The sequence below is a fragment of the Hydra vulgaris genome, chromosome 09 (assembly GCF_038396675.1).
Source record: "Hydra vulgaris chromosome 09, alternate assembly HydraT2T_AEP".
In the NCBI taxonomy this organism is placed as follows: domain Eukaryota; kingdom Metazoa; phylum Cnidaria; class Hydrozoa; order Anthoathecata; family Hydridae; genus Hydra; species Hydra vulgaris.
Genome location: NC_088928.1, coordinates 41,808,911 through 41,836,305, shown reverse-complemented (window position 1 = coordinate 41,836,305; position 27,395 = coordinate 41,808,911). Strand labels below are relative to the sequence as shown.

Genomic DNA, 27,395 nt, shown 5'->3' with positions numbered 1-27,395 from the left:
AAAAAATAGATTAATAAAGTTTTTTTAGTATGAGGAACACTTACAATAAAAAAAAAGCCATTCACTCTTTAACTGTAAAGCATTTACAGTTAAAGAGTGAATGGTACGTGAAACAAGAGATAATATCTTGCTATCATCTCTTGTTTCACCTAGCAGCAACCATATTAGTATTTGAGTCATTCTATGCCAACTGAACCAAGGTCCAACATGGACCCCTTCAGATTTTGATGAAACTTAGTAGGTTTCTTATTATTATTGAGAAAAGCAATTCCTGAAAATTTCAGCATAAAATCTTTTGTGGTTCCTGAGATATGGTCATTTGAAATTTCTGATTTTTCCAAAAATAAAAACTTTAGTAGCAAAAACATGTTTTCTTCATACTTTGAAGCTTTATATTTTAAAAACAAAATTTCAGAAAACCTTCTAACTTTCTTTATTGTATACAACCTTAGACTTACTTTAACAAATTTTTGACATTGAATTCTCCAATGTCACAATTTTTCCATAATGGCTACCTAAAAAACTTAAAAAAATGTTTGCAAATATAAAAAGTTGATTTTTGATGAGTCAATATACCAAAGCTGCAGTTTAAGAAGTGAAAAGACATAGTTTTTTAGTTTCTATATATGGTAGTCTTCCAAATTTTTAGAAATTTACTGATACAATACAGTGAAAAATTACAGGCTTCTAAAAATGGCTGCAGCTAAAACTTAGGAAAATGTGCCTCCATTTCAAACCACCGGTAACCTATGATCAACACTGGTTTTAATAAGATTTTTTTCCCTCCTAATTTAGTAGAGGTTATTACAGTGATTTTAGAAAAAAAAAATAGTTGGATACTCATGGGGAAGTTACAAAATCAGAACAATGAAAATTGCCCAAAATGCATTAAAACAATAAAAATAAAGTTATTGTTGTACTTTAGTTTGTATTATATATTGCAATACAAAGTTTGTATGAATTTAAAAGTATTTCATAATCAGTACTAGAAATAAGTCTTTAATTAAGCCTGAATTAAACTCATTTTTTAAATACCCTAGCTCTTTCCTGCCCCATCCCCCTCCCCCGTCCACTAACTTTTTAACATGCACATTTTTTCCCAGAACTTAGAAAAAAATTGTAATTGAACACTTCTCCTTACATGATGTGTCTGGTTTTATGTCTGATGTATGGAGTGTCTTTATGCCCAAACACACCACTAAACATACACATATAAACTGAAATTTAGTTTTTAATGTTTTCATATAAAACTTATAAGTAGCCTATTAGGTAAAACTGAAATGAAAGACTTTTAGTCTAATTTACCTAATATTTAATATAATGACTATAAATTTTATAATATTTTTCCAATACATTTACTATTCCACCCATCCCCATTAATTTGACTCATTTGATTATCATATTCAAATTTAGATTACAACCTATGCAACAAATTATAAGAGTTATTTGACATGTCAACACAATGCACAAGTTGATAATGTAATAAAGAGTATTATTATGTAATAAACAATTAATATAAACATTGAATCTTTCTAATAAATTTTGCTAAAAAACATAGATCAAAGTGGTGTACTCCCATTGAAGGTGCTTCAGGTGTAATGCAAATTTTTTAGCATTACAATTACCAGTTATTACATTCAAAATTTTTATCTTCTGGTAAATCAATAGAACTCCTGTCCTTACTTTCATTTCTTGACCATTGACCTGAGGATTCACCAACTGTTTTATTTTGTTTTTGTATGTTAAGTGTATGATCATAAGTTATTGAGTTAAATGCTTTTTTGATTGTCAATACTTTGCATTTGTAACCATTGAACTCAATTTTCAAACTTTTTTTATCTTTTTGTAACGAGTAATTTACAACAGTGTGTTAAAAGTGTTAATATGATTCACAATACTAGTTAGCAGAAATCCGACTTAAAAGTTAAAATATATTTTTACTTGTTTTTTTGCGAAAGGTTAAACAGTAACTTCAGTCCTAAAATTGTCATTTTTTTTGTCAGACTCAAAACTTTTCAGCTTGTTTTATTCTTCAGACTTTTATATATAATTCTCTGCTTTTATATATAATTGCTAAAAACTAAGTAAACAGTTTAAATAGGATGATATTTGATAAAGTTGTTGTGCATGTAACATAAGTTAAATGTGAAAACCTGCTTTTTAATTGAAGTTATTAAAATACAAAGTTTATTTAATAAGAGATTAATTCTTAAAACAACACTTCATTATTAATAATCAATTAAATCATTATTCACAAAACATTTGGCAGTTTGTTGCATTTTACACACATCCATAATAGCTTAAACACTTTAAAAATAAAACCTTTTAATACCAAACAAACAAACAAAAAGTAAAAATCATCTTCTTGCATGTCTTTTATTAAACTGTTGTAAATTTGCTGTTTGTAGATTTTAAATCAAAATGATTGTAGTAAAAATATTATCAAAATTTCTATAATAGAGAAATTCATTACACTACAACTAATGTTGTAGTGTACAAAATTTCTATGATAGAGAAATTCATTACACTACAACTAATGTTGTAGTGTAATGACTTCAATTTTATTTTCACAATTTTAAAAAAAAAGTTCATTTAAATAATTATTACAAAGTTACTATCAACTTACTTGTCCATCTTCTGCTTTTCCTAAATAAAAAATATATCGAGATATAATATTTAGGCCAACAAAATTACATAATATTTATTAATACTATTATACTAATTATTAATATAGTTATATTAATATACCTAAAAAAAAACAAAAACATTATTTAGAGTTTAAATATTATTTATGATAATTATCATATACATATACATATATTTTGTGACTGCCGTGTCAAACACTGAGTAAGAGCAGCAGCATTAAATTCAGTATTAAAAAATTATATAATTATTATATTATTATGCCACTTTAATTACTTTTGACTTTCACTTATCTTATTTCACTTATGTTGTGTCTTGAAGCCGAAACAATTATAATAATTGGGAGTAAACAATTTTTAAACTACCATAAAAACGCAAACTTAATTGACTTGAATCTTTTTTTTAATGTTATGTTATGTGTATATACATCGACTGACTTAAATAGGTAAAATATGCGAGGAGTATACATACATCGACTCAAGATTTTGGTTAGGCAGGCAATCTTTTTAATTTAATAAAAAAAAATCTTGTTTTTTAATTTTTTTTACACCAATAGATAATGGAAAAACTTTTGGACCACACTAACAAGAAAAGCAATAATCGTGTGAATGGTTGCATCATATGCAGGCCTTTTGCTAAGGAGCACATTGACTTTCTTGGATCTTCATCAATAGTCTTCTGGATTCTGTGTAGGATATCTTGACATGTGCTATTTTTACGTACTTATACATTTTCCTCATTGGTTTGGATCATGGATCATGAATGCAAAGTTTTTTAATGCACATTTAAATACTGTAAGTTTCACACTTAGTACTTCAGTTTGATTTTTCTATTCCTAAACATTTAGCTGAGACATAATTTGCAGAGAACACAATCATTTTTCAGCTCTTAAAAAACCGTGTTCTTAAATGGGAAAATGACCGCAAACAGCTCAGCTGTTTACTATCATTTTCCCATTAAAGATTTATCATTACACATTTCAAATGGTTGTCTCAGCTAAGAGCAGAGCAACTAAAACATTTTTAGAAAATACAAAATGCAAAAAACAAAAAAGAAAAAGCTTATCAAAAGACAAAAAAAGAAAATGCCAATCAAAAGATAAAAAATTGGCTTAAATAACATCTTAAAAAGACAGATGCCCAAAAATTTTGAAGATGCTTTTCTGTAACAGGGGCTCCTCAAGGTTCTATCTTTAGACCTATACTTTTTAATTTATATTAATGATCTCTCAGAAATTCTCACACCAAAAATGGTATTGTTTGCTGATGATACTTCCTTTTATTCTTGTCTTGATAAGAAGCCAAAACTGATTGCTTAGAGGGGACATTTGAGCTCAAAAACGATCTGACCTCTGCTACAACATGAAGCTCTCAGTGACTGGTGAACTTTAAACTCAGATAAAATTCTATTTTTTCAGCTAATTGTTATCGCAACAATGTACTCGATTAGTCATCTACCCTTTATCTTCTAGGATCTTAATTTAAATAAAAGTTTATACACCACAAAATGTCTGATACCTTGATCTTATATGTAACAAACTCCATAATGCAAAAAAACCTGCAAGAATTTATTTTTTTAAATCTGTTTTATTTGCATTGAAAGTTTTATAAAGTTTTTAAAAACAACCCCAAAAAATTACAAAAACTGTTATTTAATATTAACAAAATTTATGCATATATATAACTTTTTTTGTGTGCGTGTTTTCTTTAATTATTTATAGAATTCCAGTATCTCATTTTAAAGACTTTACACACAGTTTATAATTTTTAATATATGAAGGATTGCCTATTATTATATATATTGCCTATAAGAAATGAAAGGACTTTAAATATAAATTCTGTTCAGTTGAGTCAAGAAGACTCTTTCAATAAATTATTCTAAGAAATTATTCATAAAGCAAATGACATGGATATACTTATAAGAAAAATTAAAGAAAAAATTTTAAGTTTTAATCAAAATCAGAAAATACGACTACTAAGACTGGTTCCAATTTCTTGGTTTAACAAGCATTTAAAAAAAAAAATGTTTCGACAAAGTAAAGATATCTCTGAATCTATAAGGAGTTAGACACTATAACTTGAAGTGAAGTTTTTCCCATTAAATTAGGCCTTTATACCAAAAATTATCAAAATCTGAGATGGTGACAAGCATAAGTTGAATAGAGCTTGAATAACCTAACTAGTTGACACTTGATAAACTGTCACTCTGAAAGCATTGTTGCCATTAAACATTAAAAATAGGTGGATACAGGCTATCATTCAGATAGTTGGTTAAGTAAAAGTAAAAGCCCTACACTCAATAAGATCATCAAATTTTGATAGCAGATTGGACATGAAAGGCATAGAGGTAGATGATGATATCAATAAGTTTGTAAACAAATATTCCCAGATGACTCTTTTTTAGGTCTTCAGGTGGCATTTTCATGGTGTTACAAAAAAACAATTGGACATCAAGAAAACGATTTTAATTTTATTGCAATAAAAATATAACTTTTTTTCTCCAAAACTAATTTATAAGTAAAAACTCTTTAGTTAGTAAAACTGATTATTCTGGACAATCCTGACAAACTTAAAAAAAAAAATATTTATAACTATACAAATTTTTTTCAGTTATTGGAATACTGTGCAAAATTTAAACCCAAATTTAATAAAGGTTTAAAGTATAATCAATATGCCCCATCGATTTGTGTGGTCATTTTGTAATATTGTACTGACTGGTCTGTAAATTATGAAACATGCTGGTGTATAAATTAGAATTTTTCAATCTTTTGGAATTGTCAAGAATAATCTAATTTATTATTTTTGAAAATCTCAACAAATAAAAAAACTATGGCATTTGGAATTTTTTGTATAGCTGGAAAATTTCAAGCCAAATATATTAAAAGTTCAAAAGTTATTCAAAAGTAAATACAACCTTCAAAAAACTCTTTAATTGAGTGCATCCAACTTTTACAGCAAAAGTACAATGTTTTTTTGTCAAAATGTCAGCAATTTTTTCCGAACAAAAAATTCAATAACTTTGGATCTATTTAACTACCAAAGCTGAACTACCCTTCATTTTTTTAAAGGACTTTTTAAGGTCTATACAATAATGTTAATCAACGCAAATATGTAAACAAGACAAAACTCCATCGGAATGGCTACCTGAAGAGAACTAATGTTAATCTAATAACTTTGATTTTATTAATAAATTTCCTATTTACTTTTGTATTATTGATGTTTGTTATTGTTTGATTATTTACTTACAATATTGTTTTTAGCTAGATTTAAATAAGAAAACACACAGCAATCTTTTTTTAATGACGCAGTTAAAAATATGTTTTTAACTAACCCTTTTTTATTATTGTTTTTTGATTTTCTATTCAGTTTCAGTTTCTTATTATTATTATTCTTTTCAGTTTCACACTTAAGCAAATCGATGTTTATATTATATAAAACGATTTAAACGCTATAAATTGATTAGTAAAAATGTGTATACGATAACAGCATCATTAATTCCAAATCAAGTTCTCAATGACAACGATGAAATAGACAGTGCTGATGAAAATATGACTGACGAATTAGCAGCATTCAGTTTCGAAAACGAAAAAGAGGAAAGACCGCTGACAACAGTTAAGGGGAAAACCTGTTATTTAACTTACAACTAATAGCTTTGAAGAAAAATTTCAAATAATTCTTGTGTTATAATCTACTAATTTTTTGACGATAAAAAAAAAGCATTATTAAACAAGAAATTATAAAAAAATATATTTAATAATTATTAATTAATTTACGAAAAAAATTAATTATTAAAAAAATATCAAGAAATATAAAAACCGTTAATCGTAAATATTAAGTTAATAGCGTTTTAAATACACATCAAAGCGACGAAGGCAAAAAATATTCTTCAATACTATTATAAGAACTTATTAGGCACTTGCGTTTTTGTTTGGTTGCGTTTTCTTTACCATTAATAGTTTAAAAAAATAGCAATCTGGCGCAAATAAAAAACAAGAATTTGTAAAAACAGTTGACTACAAACCTGGATGATCTAGATGATGTTATGTCTGAGAGAATTGTCGGTAAAGAAAAGATTGCAAGACAGAATTTATACTATTTCTTACTGGCAACAAAATGAAACAGATTCTGAAGCTGTTGATTATTGCGTAAAAAAATTCTAGCTTGCTGCTGATGTTTTTTCAAGAGAATTAATATTTTCTTAATGTTAATGCGTGCTATTTGTTGATAGTTTTAATGTGTATTATTTTCATAATTTTTATGTTTAAAATAGATACCGCAGATATTGCGACTTTCAAAAAGGTATTGCAAATGATGAAACTTGCAAAATAGATACTGCAGGTGTTGTGACTTGCAAAAAGGTATTGCAAGTGATGAAATTTGCATAAAATTTTTGATAGACGGCTCTGGCTTACCTTCAGATGGTGTCTATCATTAATACTGGTTATTATATAGTTTCACTATTAGAATTTTAACTTTTAATCATTTACTTAAAGCCAAAATAAAACTAAATGCATTCTCTGTGTAATAAAAATTGTTAAAGAGATTTTTATTACTTCCTTATTTTAAAACATAGTTCAATAGTTCCATCAATAGCAGTTGTATATTACTTTATAAGGTTGTGTTGTATGATTTTATTATATTGTAATGTATAATATTATTTAGGTAACGAAAATTTATTACAATTTTGATTTTGAAAATTTTTTTAAAAGTTGGTTGGGAGGGGGCAAACGCCGTGTCCCAAAAGGAAATGAACACAACACAAATGAATCGGTAATTTTTAGCATTTTTTAGTAATAATTTTTTCACATTTTATAACAATACAAATAACTATAAAATTGCAACTTTCTTTGATTTTAGTTTAAAGAAATGTGTATTTTTGGATAGTCAAGATGATGAAGCAGCTCCTACTCTGATTATACCAAGCCAGATAAGGTATCATAATTGCATATAAATTTAGGTTTAAGTCAAAGGCAGAGGTGGGATGACCATACGCCCCTTCCTCTTATTATCAACCTATGCACCACTGGTAGATGTTGTAATCAATAGTGATATATCAATGAAAAAGGCTGATTGTGGCTAATAATAGGGTTTAATGTATGTATATAAAGATAATATATCAATACTAGGTTTGTAATTTGCATATGTAAGTTGTGTTTATGCACCAGTAAAGGTTTTGGCTATTAGCTAATGTTGATTTCTCAACCAATGGCAATTATTCTGCCAATTATTGGCCGATAGTTGAGCTGATTATTTGCCATTGGCCAAGACATTGACAGTAGCTAATAGGCCAAACCACAACTGGATGCAAATTATATATGCAAATTACATACCTAATATTAATATATTACCTTTATATACATACAATAAACCTTATTATTAGCTACAACTGGCCTTTTTCATTGGTACATCACTAGTAATCAAGTAGAATATAAATTTAATTTATTATAATTGTTTTAACAGTTTTGATAAAAAAATTAATATAAAGACAAAAATATGAATATGAAAATAAAATTTTGATTTTAGTTTAAAGAAATATACTCTTATGGATAGTTATGACGGTGGAGCAGCTCCCATTATGTCTATACTAAGCATCATGAGGTATTATATTTGCATTTAAATTTTGTTTTAGTAACTTAAACGCATAGTGAAAGCATATAAAATTTTTTTTAAAGGGGTTAGGTCAAAGCCAAAGGGGACGACCATATGCCTCTTCCATATATTTCAACCTATCCACCACTGGTATATGTTGTAATCAAGTAGAGTATAAAATTAATTTGTTATAACTGTGATAATAGTTTTGATAAAAAAAATATTTATACAATTTTTTTTATACTAGGGTGTATTGAACCATCACCACCATATCCAACCTAACTATAAGATACACTTCTAATGTTTCCTTGGGATGTAAAATGAAACAATAATGACTTTTTGTATAAAAAACCTACTAACTTCATTTTTATACACTTTTATATAGATGAAATTTGCATTTATCGGATGGTAAAGGCAGTGGTTTAATGCCCCTCTAACTTTCTGGTAGCACCCATTGACTAGTGATCAAGGTAAACACATAGTCCTTTCATATAACTATCTTTTGATACAAAGATATAGTTTTTCAGATAAGTATTGACAAAGTTATAACAATTTTACTGAAGGAAAATGTTAAATTTTGACCACAGTTTCTTCAACAAATCCCTATATCGAAAAATCAATATGCAAAACATCATAACTTTTGGTAGATTTGTTGGATTTTAATAATTTTTTCACCTTTAAAAATCTCATGTCACATACCTTCAATTAGGTATGCGGAAATTGCATTTGACAGAACCGAACTTTGTACTAAAATTCTGTTTAACACTTTTTGAACTTTTTTTTTTAGGTAGCATCAAATAAACATTTTTAAAAGGTGTTTCTTTTTAGAAACATATAAACTTAGATTATTTTTGAAAAAATAAATAGTTAAACTTCAATTATATATGACATTAATGTGTGGTTGGTAAATTTTGTATTGAGTTTATTGATCTTAAAAATTAGGTTATTGTTCTCACATCGAATTATTGTTGAAGATATGCTCAGATAGTTTGCAAACCTATCCAGATAGTTTTTGATGCAAATTTCCTATGTACCAAATTTCCTATATACCAAATTTCATAGAAAATATAGTAAAATGTAGCAGATAGCATAAAAAGCACTTTTGGCACCTAATTTTTGTATTTCTGATTTCGTCAACCGAAGATATGGGGCGGATTTCTATAACTTTTATTTTTTCATTGGATAATATTTTATTAAGATATTTTTTGAATTTTTTTTAATTACAAGTTTATAGTTAAATATGAAGCTGTTCAAAAAATCTATAACTTGATATTTAGATTTAAACATAATTTCATATTTAACTTTAAACTTGCTAAAAAATAAAATTAAATTTACTAAATGATAAATCTAAATCAAAATAACAGTGCATTTTAATATATTTACACACACACACACACACACACACACACACACACACACACACACACACACAAAATATCAAGATGTTTTGTTTTTCTTTATTTTATAAATATTTTTTATTTTGTTGTATTTTTTATTTCTGCTAGTAAATTTCAGTATAACATACAAAATGATTTTAGATTACATAAAAATTTAATGTTTTTTTTTGTTCATAAATAAAAAAAAATTCAGGATGCTGTTTTTGATCATGTTGAAGGTATATAGTAAGTAAAAAATATTTTAAAAACAACTCAAGCTTGTTAATATATATCTCAGCTGCACTGTGTCTCAGAATAGCACACTTTTTTGGGAGTATTTAATTTGATTTAAAATTAATAAGTTAATTCTCCATTGATGACAAGCTACTACTGAGAATGTTTATCGATGTCAAAGAAAAATCATCTAATGCAACAGTTTGTTATATTTTATGTAAATCAAGATAAAATAATAGAACTTTGGATTATCTTGATAGTAAATATCATTTATCTAGAAAAAATGTAGTTTTGTGGTTTTTTCAAATGGCTGATAAAAAAAAGGAGATTTTAAAAAAGCACTTTTGCAAATCCAAAAAAATGGATAAATGAAAAAAAAGAGTTTGAACAAGAGTGCTGGTACTATCTTTTTTTAAAGTTAAGTAATTATTTAAATTGTCTACAAAGCAACTTGATAATTTAGATGACATAATGTTAAAGAGAATATTTGGACAAAAACTCTGCTATTAATGGTATAATAATAATAATATTCTAACTCTAATGTATGGTGGGAGAAAAACTTAATAAAAGAAAGCAATAGCAAAGGCCCCTCTTCCATTAAAGAAAATTCAATTTATGGCTTTAAAAGGTCAAATGCCAAATTCAAGTTTGATTTTGAAAGCTTTTCATTCAGCAATTTAACCACATCCTCCATTTCCAAAATACACATCTTATATTTGCTTATGATCTGGAATATAATTTTAGTAACTTTTCATAAGTAATTACAATGTTTTTGATTTTAAATTTTTCTTTTCTTTTTTAAGTTAATATATTTAGGTTAAATCCTCCTGCAACTTACAATTATTACAATTATCATATTTGTTAGTGATTTGGAATCAAACTTTGGTAACTTTTTGTTTGAAAAAATTACAAATTTCATGAATAAAATTTTTTTACGAAAAAAGTATATATTTTTTGACAGTTAAGGTGATGATTTGCAGTGTTGTAAAAAATACTTTCAAAAAAGTATTTAAAATACAAATACAAATACTGGATCAAAAAAGTAATTAAATTACACTCAAGCAAAGGTATTTAAAATATAAAATACAAAATACTCAATATAAAAGTATTTAAAATACAAAAAACTTTTGGAAAGCGAAAAATAAAAAAAGACTATTGAAAGTGCTTTAAAGCAACTAAAGCTAATTTATTCAAAATGTTTATCTGATAACCGATTGTGACGTGGCACAGCAATTAAGACTCCTTTAGAAAATAGGCATTCAACTGGAGCAGACGATGGAACAGTTGCATTAACATCTCTGAAGAGTTTCTTAAAAACTGGATATTGTTCCAAACATGCTAATCAAGATGTGTATAAATCATCTTCAAGATATTGTAAACGCTCGATAGTGACTGCTGACTGACTAGCTTGCATGCAGCTTGTTTTTGGTGATTCAAAAAATCATCAGTTCCAGATGTCAAATCTTCGTCAGCATCTGCAGAACTTTCAGCTAAACTGTTTTTTGTGCCTCTTCTATGAAGGCTTTTTTAACCCAGTTTCTCTTTTCCTCTGGAACCCATTGCAGTTTTAAATGAGGATGAGATGTAGCTGCAATTGCATAGATTCTGGATGAACTGTTGTATACAAACAAATGTGGTAAATGCTGATCTATGTTTGAAATCAATCCCTCAAACTTCCATTGTGGATAACTTTTGGAACAAGCACTACAAGTTTCTTTCGAACTTGCTGAACCGTTGGTATCAGGAATCCCTGAAAACAATTATTTTCCCCTTGCAGTTTGTCCAGAGCATCAGCAATAGGTTTCATATACTGCTTGTATTCCTCCAATACCTCCATCTCCACTAGTTTGAAACAACGCAATTTCAATGTATCCATGATTTGGAGGAGCTTTTCTTTTACCTTGGCTCCAAAAGTGGACATGTGGTATTATAAGTTGAATTCCATCAAGTCTCCCCTGGTGTCCTCAATGAAATTTTAGTTGAATTCTCCACAGCATCTGATGCTTGTATGCTTCGGCTGACACGTGACCACAGTTTTTATCAATTAGCCATTGCTCCCCTGTACTGCTGTTTATATAAACCTTATCCATTTTTAATCAATTTTGGAATGTCACTTGTGGCAAGCAGGTTCAACTGACTTCTGAATGTTATCTCTAATTTTTTTAATATAATTTCAAATTTACTATCTAGTTTTTTTCTAAGAGTTAGACGAGAAACAACTTGGACGAGGGAGAAAAAACAGTGACTAAATCTTTGAACGATTGTTTTTCAACTGTTATTAGTGGTCAAAATTCATTTATAATGTAGTTGATAATTAAATCATTTACTTTTGCTTGTGGAGGAACTTCAGACCTTACTGTTAATTTTTTTTTTACTTGTGGTTGAACTCGATGTTAGTTGACCACCAAATCTACTACAAAATATTTTTGCAAGGACACCTTTCTTGGACAAACCAGTATCATTCGGATCCCTTTTTCTTATATTTATCGACATTTCTTTCTTGTATGCATTGTAGCCGCTAATTGAGCTAGGATGAACAGCCTGAAAAAAAGATTAAAAAATTAAATGAAATAATTTTTTTTTACTTGTGTTATTAAAGTTACAGATCGAGACTTTAGAATAATAGTGTTCTATCTCCATTTTGTAATTTTGTGAGAATTTAACTATCAATTTTTAACTTTTTTACAGCTGTTATTATTTATATTGATAAAATATGTTTTTATGTTTTAAAATTATTCTCATAAATTTTAAAATTGTTTATTTTTAGTATTAATTGTTAATTCCAATTTCATTAAATAAAGTTGAAATTAACGAAAATAAACAATTTTAAGAAGTATATAAATAAAAATATAAAGATTAATATATTAAAGTTATATAATTAATAATACCAGAATACTACAATAATTAATCCAAAGCTAAATCCAATCAACAGTAAAAATGGGAGATGGAACTCTATCATTTTCAAATAAATTTTTAATCTTCTAATTTAACAAATTTTGATTCTTAATCTTAACAACTCAAGAGAATATAACAAATTTTCTTTAATTCTCAAATTAAAGAAAATTTGATTTAAAAGATAAAAAATTGCTTCTTATATGTAATAATTTTTCCCTTTTATGTATACATAAAAAGGAAAAATTATTACTATAATAGAAACTACACAAAAGTAATAAAAAGTTAATAAATTTAACTATTTTACTAAAATCAATAACAAATAGATATTTTGCTTTAATTTTTTAATGATTTCTGTTGTTATATATCTTATTCTTATTAGCCCACTCATAAAAGATATTCAATTATAGTATTAAAATAATTAAGTAAAGTATGTCTGTTATGTTTTTTTAAATATTTTAGCATTTGATCTAAAACATCAATATTAATAGTGGTAACAATAATTACAATAATAGTAGATAAACAAGTAACTACCTTTAGATGCTTTAACAGGTTTGAAATCGAGTCAATTTGTGCTGATAAGCATTTGTTTGGATAGCTTTTACAACTAGCAAACACTTTTTTTTCATCAACAAATTTGGTCATTTCATAATAACGCCCATCTAGGATTGAAGGAAGACCTGGTGTTCTTGATTTTAAACTTATGATTCCAGGGTAGACGGCTGAATCTCACTAGAATCTGAATTTGTATTATTATCTTCTGGCTTCTTTTTTTTAAATATATTATCAATATGCTTATATATATATATATATATATATATATATATATATATATATATGCGCAGTATATATACATATACGGATATATATACATTTATATATGTATCCCGGTAGTGGTGTAGTGGGAGAGCGCTCACTTCAAAAGTGAGAGGTTCCGAGTTCCGCGCAGCAGCCTTGTTCGTCATGGCTTGTGTTTTGGAGTTAAAGAGTTAAGAGAGGGTTATAGCCACAAGTAGCCTCCTCATCTGTAGTGGCCTTCTCGGCCTTGGGGAAATGAATTATAAAGAAAAAAATATATATATACATTATATATATATATATATATATATATATATATATATATATATATATATATATATATATATATATATATATATACATATATATATAAATATAAATTAAACAATTGCTTTTACTCAGTATTTTTAGAGTTATTGCTCAGCTTTAGATTATAAAATTTTTAGCAATTTTGCTCAAAATTTTAATTATATAAAGCTGAGCAATTACTCAGTATTATTAAAGTAAATTGTTCTATTAGGTGAACAATTACGTTTGAGTGGTAGTTCAGCACCCCCTCTGTCCCTTAAGATATGCCCGGTGGGTAGAAACTTTTATAAATTTGTAGCCCAATGCTATATCCATCTTTTGATACCAAGTTATATGAATTTAGATAAGAATTGACAAAGTTATAACAATTTAGATGAATAAAAACTAAAATTTGACCATAGTTTCCTTAACAATTCCATATATTAAAAATTTGGTACTTAAAACCTTATAACTTTTTGTAGAATTGTTCGATTTTGATAATTTTTTCACCATTAAAATACTGTATTAAAGCTTGTTTTTATGATGTATGAGTATTTAGTATTTGATAAATTTTCAATCTACATACCTACTATAATAAATCGAATATTGCATCAGAGGCAAAGAATAATGAATCTTTATTTTATTATACAAATATAGATAAGCTTCTTTAATATAATATAAATAAAATTCTTTGAAAATTGTCAGAAATAACCTCAGTTGACGGTACCTAAAAGAATCCACACATTTTAGAAACTTGTTTAACCATACTATAAGCATATTTTGAGCTTCTTTAAATTTACAAAAATTATATTGCGAGTCACTTTAGGATTTTTGAATAAAAATATTCCAGCCAATTTCAAATATTTCATATGCTTTTTAAAAAAGGCAAAAGAGCTTTTTGAGCTAACTTGACTTTCTTGAATTAAACAAACTAATTGAAAAAAAACAATAACAATATCAATCACCTGTAAAATTAATTCTAAATAAGGTAAATTTATACCTAAAATAGCTACAGCTGAAATACATAATCCACAAACAACACCACCAAGAGTAAACCAGAATTTTGCTGAAGGCCCTTGATTTTTTTCTTTTTTCTTGACATAATAATTAGCTAATTGTGGTTTTTTGAAAAGCAAAACCTTGTTGTCTACCGGCCTCAATTTAGAAAAATTTTTAAATTTACTTAAGATATGCATTTTTTTGACTCCCAGTTGGTTACATTTGCAACTATATTGGGCGATGTACTTAACACACGTTATAGACGCCATTTTTAATGTACATACTACTATTACGTCCGATTTTTAGGTGTATAGACTACGATGCGCTAAAGTGAACAAAATATAAAATAAATAAGCTATGCCAATTACTGTTTTTTTTTTATTGCATATTTATAATATTTACTAGCTGGCCGGACTAGTAAAAAGACGGGTCAACACCGGCCTTATTTATACTTTTTCCGTATAATCTAGCTGTCCGGACCCGTAAAACACGGGTCTTCACTAAACCGACCGTTTCAATACATAATTATTATTCTACACCGATCATTTCTATTCTTATTCCTTAAATATACTTCAATAGTTTTTAGCCAACTGTAGAAAAATAATTATTTAAAAATATTACTTTAAGGACAAAATAAAAATAACATACGAACCTTTTTCTTATACGTAAAGATAACAAGAAATTTATATGACAGTATATTTATTATTTTATCTCTACAGCAGCGTCTTTTGTAGTAGCAGGACTGTCTTGTTAAATTTTTTCTTTACTAAGTTTCAGATTATAATTTTTTTTTCAGACCATCCGCTGCTTATTAGAACTAATTACCTGAGCAAATTAATAGCATAAGTATCTCTTTCATAACAAATGCGCAACAAATTCTTCTGGTGTTTTGATGTTTTTAGAAATTTAAGCTTTTTAAAAAATTCTTTCCCTTTTGTTTGTTATAGTATACAATATCTATTATATGCTTTGTATAAAATATCTAAAAAACTTCAAAAGTATGTTTTAATCATATTTTGAAAAATCGAAAAAGATTTAAAAAGAGGTGCCTCAGGAAAGACTATAACCACGGCGATGTATTTCAGAAACACTGCGCGCTAACCACTTCAGTCACTTCGGCTTATTGATCGAAAAGTTTTTAACGCTAAGTAATACACAAAAAACTTTTTATTATGGCAAATAAATTCTATTAATCAAAATTATAGAGATGTTGCTGCAATGCAATTTTCAAGTAAAAAACTGTAAAACTTCTTTTTCCAAATAATTAAATAAAGTTTTGAAAACATTTTAACTGTATGATAACTGTATTATCTACCACATCATTGATATACTCTAGAGAAATTAGCCAGCGAAAAGTATTCTTGTCTTACCCTATATTCATACAATTAATTTTGATCCCAGATATAGATATTAAAAAGTATAAGCATACCTTTTAAAACAATATAATCTAAAATTTATGATTTGTTTAATTTTTTTTACAATCTCAGTAATAATTAAAGGTTTAATATGTATACAGTGGTGGAAAAAATAACAAATACACGACCTAAATATTTAGAAAATACATTTTCATTCACAGCAGTTAATATAACGTAATTAAATAATAATTAATATAACTTTTTTTGTTTTCTTTTGAAGTGTAGTGTTAATACTTATGTCTTTAAAAAAATTATCAAGTCCTCATTTATTTTTTTCATGTACTTTTCAACTTTATAATAATCAAGAAAATTCAGTGCTTCTGTAACAATCAATTAACAAATATAATAACGCAAAAAAAGAAGTAATTTTTTTGCAAAAAATTTATGTATCACTTCATACAATACAATAATTAGTTAATATTTTATTGCACGCCCCCTTTTTTTTTTTACTTTAATTAGTCTCTTGGGTATACTGTTTATCAATTTATGGCATGTTGATAGTGGAATAGCATTCCATGATACTTTTACAGCATCCCACAAATCATTATAGTTTCCAGGCTTTTGTTTTGCTACCTTATTTTTAACAATTTTCCATAAATTTTCTATTGGATTTAAATCAGACGATTGTGCTGGCTATTTCAATTGTCTAATACCATTATTTTAAACGATATATTTGCAATAGAAGACGTATGTTTGAATTGTTATCTTGATGAAATATCCAATTTCATGAAGTATATTTCTTGAAGTATATTAGTATAAATGTCAAGTGTCATAGTCTCTGCTATTAAAAAAATAGGACCAATACCATAAGATGAGAAACATTCCCATTCAATAATGCTACAACCACCAAATTTTACTGTTTTTATTTTTGTGTAATTTGGGTCAAACTCTTTATTTGTTGGTCTGCGGACAAACTGCTCACCATCTGATCCAAAAATATCAAATGTCAACAAAACTGTGCCCCATTTCTTACATGTCCATGCAAAATGTTTATGGCAATATTCTTTTCTGGCTTTTATATGTCTTTTTTTAATAAAGGCACACTTCTAGGTGCCCTCTAATTGCACGTGAGGTTATATTTAATTTTTTTGAATGGTGTTACTTGAGATAATTTAACAGTTAATTTATCTTCTTGGTAAGTTGTTTTTGTTTTTCGATTTCTAGTTTCCACATATTTTTGTGGTTTAAGAGCGTTTTAAACCATTCCAACAGAACGCTTAGTTATTCTTTAAATCCCTCTATATGATTTTCAACTGTTTTTAAGTCATTGAATTACTAAGAGCTCAGCTGAGGTGAAATGTGATTTTCTACCCATTGTATCACAATTAAATCACAACAGTTAAGTTTTCTAATTACAAAATGTGGTCCGTCAATATGGAATCATTTCCAGAATAAAAATATTAAAGACCTAAAAAGCATTTAATCGTTTAAACGGCAAACTCAAATGCAGCTTCTTAATTCCTGACATATATATTTTAATAAAAATCACAATATTTTTTATTTTTGACATGTTTCGTAGTCTTACTACATTTTCAAAAGATTTAATTTACAACTAAAACTCTGGTAAATAAACTGAAAACTGAAGACAATACAGAGAAAAATTAACGGACAAATAAACTTGTTCAAACCAATTAAAAATTATTTAAATTATTAAAAATTACAAACTATGACAAAATAAACTTCCTAATATTAAAATAATAATAATAATAATAATATAGTAAGTTAGATAGATAAATTTATAATATAATGAGATGTTTGTTTATTTAAAGAAGGATTTTCCCATTTAATATGAAGTGCTTCTTTTATTTTTAATTTGTTAATTGTAGAGGTAGTATCTAAATATCTAATATGCGATTGCTTGTCACTCGTAAGGTGCTCATTTATCCGTGTTGTCAAATGTCTGGAGGTTTCTCCAATATAACTGGCGTTACAGCCAGCACAAGAAAATTTGCAGACAACGTTAGATTTAACCATCTTAGGAAGTGGATCTTTTATGCAAAAATTGTTTTTTAATTTAACGGTTGTGAATATAAATTTGATTATTACATTTTTACAATACTTTTTAAGAGACAGACATTTGACAACACGGATAAATGATTACCTTACGAGTGACAAGCAATCGCATAATTTTAAACATTTAAATTCATCCATTAATTGTAAAACACTAACTAGTTATGATTGCTTTCAGATTTTAGATACTGCTTCTACCATGAACAAATTAAAAATAAAAGAAGCACTTCACATTAAATGGGAAAATCTTTCTTTAAATAAACAAACATCTCATTATATTATAAATTTATCTATCTAACTTACTATATTATTATTATTATTATTATTATTATTATTATTAATATTTTAATATTAGGAAGTGTATTTTGTCATAATTTGTAATATAATTTTTAATTGGTTTGTAACAAGTTTATTTGTCCGTTAATTTTTCTCTGTGTTGTCTTCAGTTTTTAAATTTATTTACCAGAGTTTTAATTGTAAATTAAATCTTTTGAAAATGTAGTAAGACTACGAAACATGTCAAGAATAAAAAATATTGTGATTTTTATTAAAATTTTTACAAATTTATTGCTAATGCGATGTTCGAAAATATATATATATATATATATATATATATATATATATATATATATATATATATATATATATATATATATATATATATATATATATATATATATATATATATATATATATGGATATTATAGTTTACAGTATTTGTTTTCAGACTTTTGATTTTTTTTCTTCTTCTTTTTTAGTTCTTATTTGTTTTAATATTTTTTGTTTTTAATTTTTTACACTAAAAAAAAATTTGAACTTTGTTTTATTTTTAAATTAAATTTTTATTTTATTTTTAAAAACTAAAGTGTTTTTTTCTCCCCCAAGTTATTATAGTTGATAACAAATGTATTCATGAATCAAAAGTTATATCTGACGAATTTGATAAATACTTTATCAAAATCGGCCCTAAATTTGCTAATAAGATTCTCTTAACCACAACCTACTTTAATGATTTCTTAGTACCAATGGATGATTGCAACTGCTCTAAAGAAATACACTCATAATTATCTTTTGATAATTAAAAATTGCTTATAAACCACAAAAAATAAAAAAAAAATAAAAAAAAGAAGCTATTGGTGATGGATTATGGATGCTGATGGATATAGCTATTGGAGCTGATGATTAATCGTGACATAATTATTGAGTGTTTAGACCATCTTAAAAATACTCTTTTTAAAATTTATAAATCATCTGTCCACGAAGGAGTTATTTATGATCGAGTAAAAATTACAAAAGTTATTCTAATTTTAAAAGAAAAGGGACTGTTACAATATCAGTAACAATATCTTCCTATATCTATTGCTTCTACTTTTTCAAAAATCTTAGAGCGTATTATGTACAATAGAGTATACAGTTATCTTGTTTCCAATAATCTTTTATAAAATAACCAATTTGGTTTAAAAAAAAAATTTCCACAAAACATGCAGTCATCCAATTTGTAGGAATCTAAAATTCCTTTCAAAGATCCCAATTTACATTAGTTGTTTTTATTGACTTGTCGAAGGCTTTTCTTTAGGATAACGCGAAATGTCAATAGATTTTTTTTAGGATAACGCAATTAAATACAATTTATAGGAGTTTCTTTAGGATAGGATTCCTAAACAATCCTATTCCAAAATCTTGTTGGAGTTCTTTCCTATAAGACACTATATATAAAAGTCCTATAGGTGTGGGCGTGCAGGAATCCTGTTTCAAAACCTTATAGGAGTTTTATCCTATTAGACACCGGTAAACAATATCCTATAGTTTTATATGCACGGAAATCCTACTTATTTGAGTAGGGTTTCTGTATGATATTGCTCAATCGGTGTCTTATAGGATAAAAACTCCTATAAGATTTTGCAACAAGATTGAATAGGATTCCTAAAATATAAAACTAAAAGGTATTGTTCATTCAGAGTCTTATAAAACATAGAATGAAAAATGTCTTATAGTTATATATATACAGTAATCTTATTGAATACTGTTTGAAATTTTATTGGATTGTTTGCAGTTGTTAAAGGGTATTTAATAGAAATATCCTCTATAGAAATATCATGATTTAAAACAGGTGTGTATATAATAATTGTAAATCTTGGGTATTATCTTTAGTTCTTAAATTAATAAAAACCAAGAAATTAAATTCACTCACACACACACACACACAGACACACACACACACACACACACACACACACACACACACACACACACACACACACAAAAGAACAACAGAATATTGATTAAATCAGCAAGTCAGTTATTGTTATTAATTATATTAACTGTTATTATTATTAACGTAATGTTCTTCATAAATAATAGTTTGCATAAATAATAGTTCACTTTGCAGTATTTAAATAAAAAAAATCAAATTGAGATAAAACAAATTGTATATATGGCAAAATATTTGTATTGGCTTTTAGTGAATGATTTAAAGTAGTGATTTTTAATAATGAATTTTAATTATTTTATGTTCAGAAAAGCAATTGCTTTTCAATGTGGTAATGATCTTTGCTTAAATGATTTAATGTTTCGATTGCAAAATATTATTAGCGAAGAGAACCCAATTGGTCCTGCATTTAAAAACATAGCTGAAGTGAAAGATGAAAAAATTCGCCGAGCAGCTATAGAAGGTCGCTCAGTGTCAGTTGTAAAAATGTTAAGATAGACATTGCTATAATCTCCCTTCACATGGTGATGTTGCAGTTGTATTTGTTGGCAAAGATAGTGTTCCAACTGCTTCCAGGGAAGATGTTATTTACCCAAGAGGTCATCCTCTTAAAACTATATCAATTATGTCTGCCAACATAGATCCTATGGTTTGTTCTCTATTTTTTCCAAGGGGTGATGCTGGTTGGCATAATCAATTGGTTCACAACCCTGAATGTGCTACATTGGTTAGAAATCATGTTGCATTATCTCATTATTTCAATTATAGACTTTCAGTTAGACAATTAACCTAAACAGAGAAACAAGCAGTATGATGTCTTACCCAAACATGTAAACAACCTTTGAAATGATCATAATATTAGACCAGGACGTGTTGTAGTTTTGCCATCAACAATGTAGGAAGTCCTAGAGCTTTATTTAGTTTAATTTGTTTAAATATAGTAGTTTTAATAAAAAATATTTGTTCCAGGTTTTTTGCTTTTCTGTTTTCAGATTTTTAAAAACTAAGCAGCTTAGCTAAGCAAGTTTTATTTTATATTTTAGTGCAATTGGAAAGAGCTAAAAATTATTTTTGTAGAGCAATTGGAAAAAGGTGAAGTGATTTTTAATTACTTCAGATCACTTTATTGTTATTTTTTATAATTATTAGAAGGTTTAATAATAATAAAAATTTTTAGACTGTAGAACTGGTACTGTAGAACTGTAGACTGTAGAACTGGTACTGTAGTTTTAGACTGTAGAACTGATTTTAGTAAGTTTGCTATATTTTTTTATTTTGTATTGGGTATATTCTTTATTAGATATATATTTCATGAATTTATTATGGAAAACTGTCTGTTATTTGTTGTCAAATAAGTTTATATATTTATTGACAAATTTATATAATTGACAAGTTTATATAGTTGTTGATAAATAAATTTATAATATTAATATACACATACTCTTGAATTCTTTTATTTTTTTTATTACTTAAGAGTAAAATATACTGACTGATATTGCTTCATTTTTTACTCTTCTAGATAGTATATTGTTGTCTAGATTCTTTGTTAAGTTACAATTTATTGATGTAAATAAATATTATTTTATTTTTGATAAACAACTTAAGTATATATACATATATATATATATATATATATATATATATATATATATATATATATATATATATATATATATATATATATATATATATATATATATATATACAAAGACGTATTTAAGGGGGCTAGGGGGGGGGGCTTTGGCCCCCGGGCGCCACGTTTTGACAGGGCGCCTGCTTTTTGTATGCTAAAATTTTAGAAAATCAAAAAATAGTCATTTTATATCGTTTCACAAAATTTTTTATATTATTATTATGTCCAAATCATAAACCATATATAAATATATTTTAGGCCATACATAAATCAAATTTTATACTATTATTATTATGACCAAATCATAAACTTGCAAATTAAACATATTTATGCGCTAATTATTCATCCAAAAACCTTGGTTAATACTAAGTCACATGTTAAAACAATTTATTTATTATAAATGTACCTCCTAAACATGATCCGATAGTGTAATGGATAAATTCTACTCTCGTGCGCCGGCGTTCCGAGATCTGATTCCCACTAGTATACCAATTCTAAATTTCTTTAGAATAAGTGATTTTCAATTTTTATTGATTAAATATTTGATCCTTATTTATTAATTAGTAAACAACATACTAGAAATTATTAAATGATGGGTTTTACCTATTATTTTTATTTTACGCTTAATTAACTTTATTAACAGAAATAGGTATAGACTCAGCTATTTAGTTTTAAAAAAACTGAAAAACTTCAAGAGCTGTTTCCTTACGTAGATATAGCATTAAGAATATATCTATGTTGTCCAACGTCCAATTGTTCAGCCGAGAGATCATTTTCAGCATTAAAGAGGATTAAATCTTATTTGAGGTCACGAATGACAGGTGATCGTCTTAATAGGCTAGCAATTCTATCTATAGAATCTGCACTTACCATAGATATGAACTTCAATGACATTATAAATACATTTGCAAAACAAAACTCGCATAGAAAATTATAATTTTCTATAGTGTTTAATATAACCTAATATATGTTTGTATAGAAAATGTTTTTGTTTTTTAATAATCACCCTTATCAAAGTTGACATTTATTTTAAAAAAAGGGCGCTTAAAGAAAAAGTGCCCCAGGGCGCCAAAAGTTCAAATACGTCTCTGTATATATATATATATATATATATATATATATATATATATATATATATATATATATATATATATATATATATACTTAAAAAAGATATGGATTTTAATTAATCTTAAGTTAAAATATTGTCTTTAATTAGAAAAGATCACAATTTGTGAGGTTCTTTTACATTTATTTATTATCCAATTGTAACAATAGTAATACTGGTAGTATGTTTAAAGAATACAGTGATATTGAAATGGCAAATAATAGGCGAAGAACTTATTTGTGTAAATTCTAATAGGCAAAAATAATTGTTGTCCAATTGAAAGAGATAGAGCTAGGCAAGATGAAATTAGTCATTGTTGAAATGTAAAAAATGCTGCTCGGCGAGCAGAAAACTTTCTTACCAGAAGTCAGTGTCAAGCAGTGTTAATGTTTGTTTATTTGATTTTAAACACTTTAGAATAATACTAAGAATGAATTTTACTATTTATATTAACAGTTGATAACAGTTTTAAATTAAGATGATTTTGAATTTTTTTATAAATTCAAACATAATTATGTTCTTTTTTTTAGTTGCCTTTGTCATCACTTGTTAGTTTGCTTACTGTTGAAACATGGTTTTAATTTTGTAAATTTAATGATATCAAATATACTCTTTTAATCATTAGTCAACAGTTAGAAAAAAGCTGGAACTTCTGGAACTTAATAAAACCAGTTAATATTATTTATTGCGTGTCTCTTTTACTTTTTTTAATATGCTGCTTTGGAAACATTTTCTTTCTCTCCCTCTCTCTCTCTTAGATGAGATTTAAATGAGAATTAGTACAGGGAGCATCAATAAAACATGCAATTACTGAGTTCTTACGTATTTCTTAATACCACAATTGATAATGATCATGTATATAAAATATTTTATGAGTTGCTTGCTATTTTATGATATAATTGTTCAAATTGTTTAACCATGATTGTTCAATATTGTAATAAATCTTTTTAGTTCAAATATTTTAGTTGATAAAATATCTTATTAATTTGTGGTGTTATTTGGCCATGTTTTTACGTTAAGTTGTATAGCCTTTCTATAATTTTTTCTTTTTTAATTATTTTGGAGAGACATAGTAATGCGTGCTTACAAATATCTTATGCTATGCGTTATTGTTTCTGTGTTTTGTGTTGATAGAGCTGGGCTGTTATAGCTATTTTTTTAATTCTTTATATTTTCTGTTATTTTATTATCCTAATTCTACTAACAATAAAATGCTATACTTTTGTAATAAAAAACATCAAAACCTGAAGATGAAAAAATTATTTTCTTGTTTCTGAAATTAAACAAAACACTAAAAAAATTGTAACGAAGAAATCCAACCGAAAATTACAGCTCTGCAGTAATAACATACTATTTATATTTTTAAGTAGACACTATCAGGACTGAAGCTACTCGGTGTAGTTAAGGCAATTTACAAACTATTTGAATTCTTTTATTTGGAATTAGCATGATTTTATCAGCGATTATTTCCAATTAAGAGCTTTAGATGTTGCATAATTATAAATTATATATAACTATATACAAAATAATATATATAATATATATAAAATAACTATAAATCGTTTGCTTCAGGTTTTTTTAATATTTAAAGAAACCTTTTTTTATATATATTTCATTTTTACTACCTCTAATAGTGAATCTAAAGAACACCATTTTGGAGTCTTTAGATCACTTTTGCTCATCGGTGTTAACATGAACTTAGTTAAAATCTTTTGAAAAATCGCCTAAACTCACTATAGATCCTAGTTCTAATTTATATAAATATGAAATGATAAGTTTATATAAATATGAAATGATATTGTATGCCAGCATTCAAATAAATAGCAAACATATGTTTATATCCATAATATGTATGCAGAAAGCGCATCTCACAAGCTTTTATTTCTTCTGGTCAAAATGTTTGGAAGCTTTTATTCCTACTCATCAAGTCAAACCTCATTCAACTCCATATTTTCACCATCTTGAGCAGTTGCTTTATTAATCATTTATTAGATCTTTTTTACAAGAACAACTCTTTTAAGAGCAAATGTCCCTTTATTATTCCAAGAAGCCAATGTAAAAAAGTCCCGTCTGATGTTAAGCTCTGTTATTCTCAGTTTACTAAATCTTGTATCTTATATCAGAGGTTATGTTCTAGAGACTTTTGGTAAGTCTTCAAGAATATCATTAACTAAAGTAAGTCTAACATTAATTCTTATTAATTATATAATATTTAATAGTATTTAATTTTTAAAAAGTGCTAAATAAGTGGTTCCAATTTTCAAAACTCTTGAAAACACTTTAACCTCTCCAACTTTCATATGGTTAGTCTTCACTCTGTTATTAGTTTCTTTATATAAAGGTTTTGAGATTATTAAATTATTTCTTACTAACTGCAGTAAAGTTATTCTTGAAGGCCTACACTCTTCTTTTTTTCAAGTAAATATAAGGGTACCGAAAGGCATCTTGTGGTACCCTTAAATCTTTGCTCCAGTATTGTTTCTTATCTACAATATCAATATTCATACAAATTTAACATCTAAAGCGGCTCTATTTGTTGACAACTCAACTTTATACTCTTGTCTTGACAAAAAATTGTTACTCTTTGATTGCTTAGAGCAAGTAGCTAGTTTTTAATCTGATCTCTCTTCTGTAACAGCCTAAGGCTTGCTGTGGTTTATGGATTTAAATTCTGGACCTAAAATTTTCGATTTTTGTTAGACAACAAAACTGATTTATTTACTGCAAAAAAGTATTACAATAATGTTGGTATTTCTATATTGATGAATAACAACCCTCTTACTCTCGGACAAAGTCATAAGCACATTGTAAATGTAATGTGGTCATGGTGTAGTGGTAATGCGCTACCCTCGTAAGCGAGAGGTACCGAGTTCGATCCCCACCACGTATTTGGTAGTACCGTGCTCAACTTGTTGCTCAGCGGCCTTGATTGTTATGGTTCGTGTTTTAAAGTTATATAGTTGAGAGAGGGTTATAACCACAATTAAGTAGCCTCCTTGTCTGTAGTGGTGTTTTCAGCCTTGGGGAAGTGAACAAACATAAAAAAAAAAATAACTATTAATTAGACCAGCTTTATCTGCCAAGCTTGAGCCACTGTCCCATTGTTTTAAGGTTGCATTTCTTTCTTTTTTCTACAAATACAATTACGGTCAATGCTCAAACAAGCTATCATCTATTACGATAAACCAAAACTCATTCTCGCTTGTTTCTTATTCAACAAGTTGCATCCTTTCACTGTATTTGTTCTTTCATGCTATAAAAACTTTTATTAATCCAGTTTTTTTCCTTGCACATCAAAAAAACCTTATAACTATCAGCAATCTTCATGTTTTTCTTTTATATACAACCTACAACTTTCCAAGTCTTCAGTTAACCATTTCCTAGTATTTTACTTAATCTCATTATTCTATTTTTATTCATTCTCATAACTTAATAGTGTTTGCTTGCAATCTTTTTGGAAGTAAATTAGAGTTTGAAAATATATAAATATATTCCAATATTTAATAAATAGTAAATGTAAGCATAAAATTATAATATATAAAGTAGGAAATCCAATACCAGTATACCGGTATACCGAAAAACGGGATTTCGGTGGATTTTGTCTAGTTTTGAATACCGGTATTAAAAGGCTCAAATAGCGGTAGTTCGGTATTTGAATGGTTGTTTTTTTATTTATTATATTTAGCAATATTTGTATACTTCATGTACTTTTTAAAATCAATTTGTAACGAAAGTTTTAATTAAAATATTACAACATTTAAATAGATATTAAAATGCAACTATTTTTGAGACGTTTTGCATTGACGTATTTCAGATTATAAATATACAAAAATTCGTAAACATTTGTAGCTTATTTTTGAAATATTTTTTATTCTATCATGTGTTTAAACTCTTTGTTTGAGTAAAAACCTAATACATAAAAGTAATTTGTCAGACTCTGATTCATTGACAACTCTTTCATGAAACTCTTCTCATTATTACTTGACTCATTTTTAAAATTATTTAAATTCCCAGGAGGTTTATTATTACGGTTGCTGCTTTTAATCTTTTTTGAAACGATCGTAAGTGTGTTTACATTAAAGCAATTGTGTTAAATATGCTTTTGTTCTTGAATTATTGGTTTTACATTTTTAGTTATACGGCGAGGATCTAAAAGAAAAAAACAAGTTCTCATTTTTACAAATTACAAAATCTTTATATAC

At 26.8% G+C, this 27,395-nt stretch overlaps 1 protein-coding gene across 1 annotated transcript in view; it reads right to left on the bottom strand.

The window, feature by feature from the left end:
- Positions 1 to 15,118, bottom strand: part of LOC100214829 (mitochondrial import inner membrane translocase subunit TIM50) — a 33,862-nt gene extending 18,744 nt beyond the window's left edge. Inside the window, exons 1-2 of the mRNA XM_065805746.1 lie at positions 14,820 to 15,118; positions 2,627 to 2,646 (exon numbers count right to left, since the gene is read on the bottom strand). Coding sequence (XP_065661818.1) covers positions 2,627 to 2,646; positions 14,820 to 15,087 — 288 coding nt within the window. The 5' untranslated portion in view covers positions 15,088 to 15,118. The remainder of the gene's footprint in view (positions 1 to 2,626; positions 2,647 to 14,819) is intronic.
- Positions 15,119 to 27,395: the final 12,277 nt, after the last annotated feature.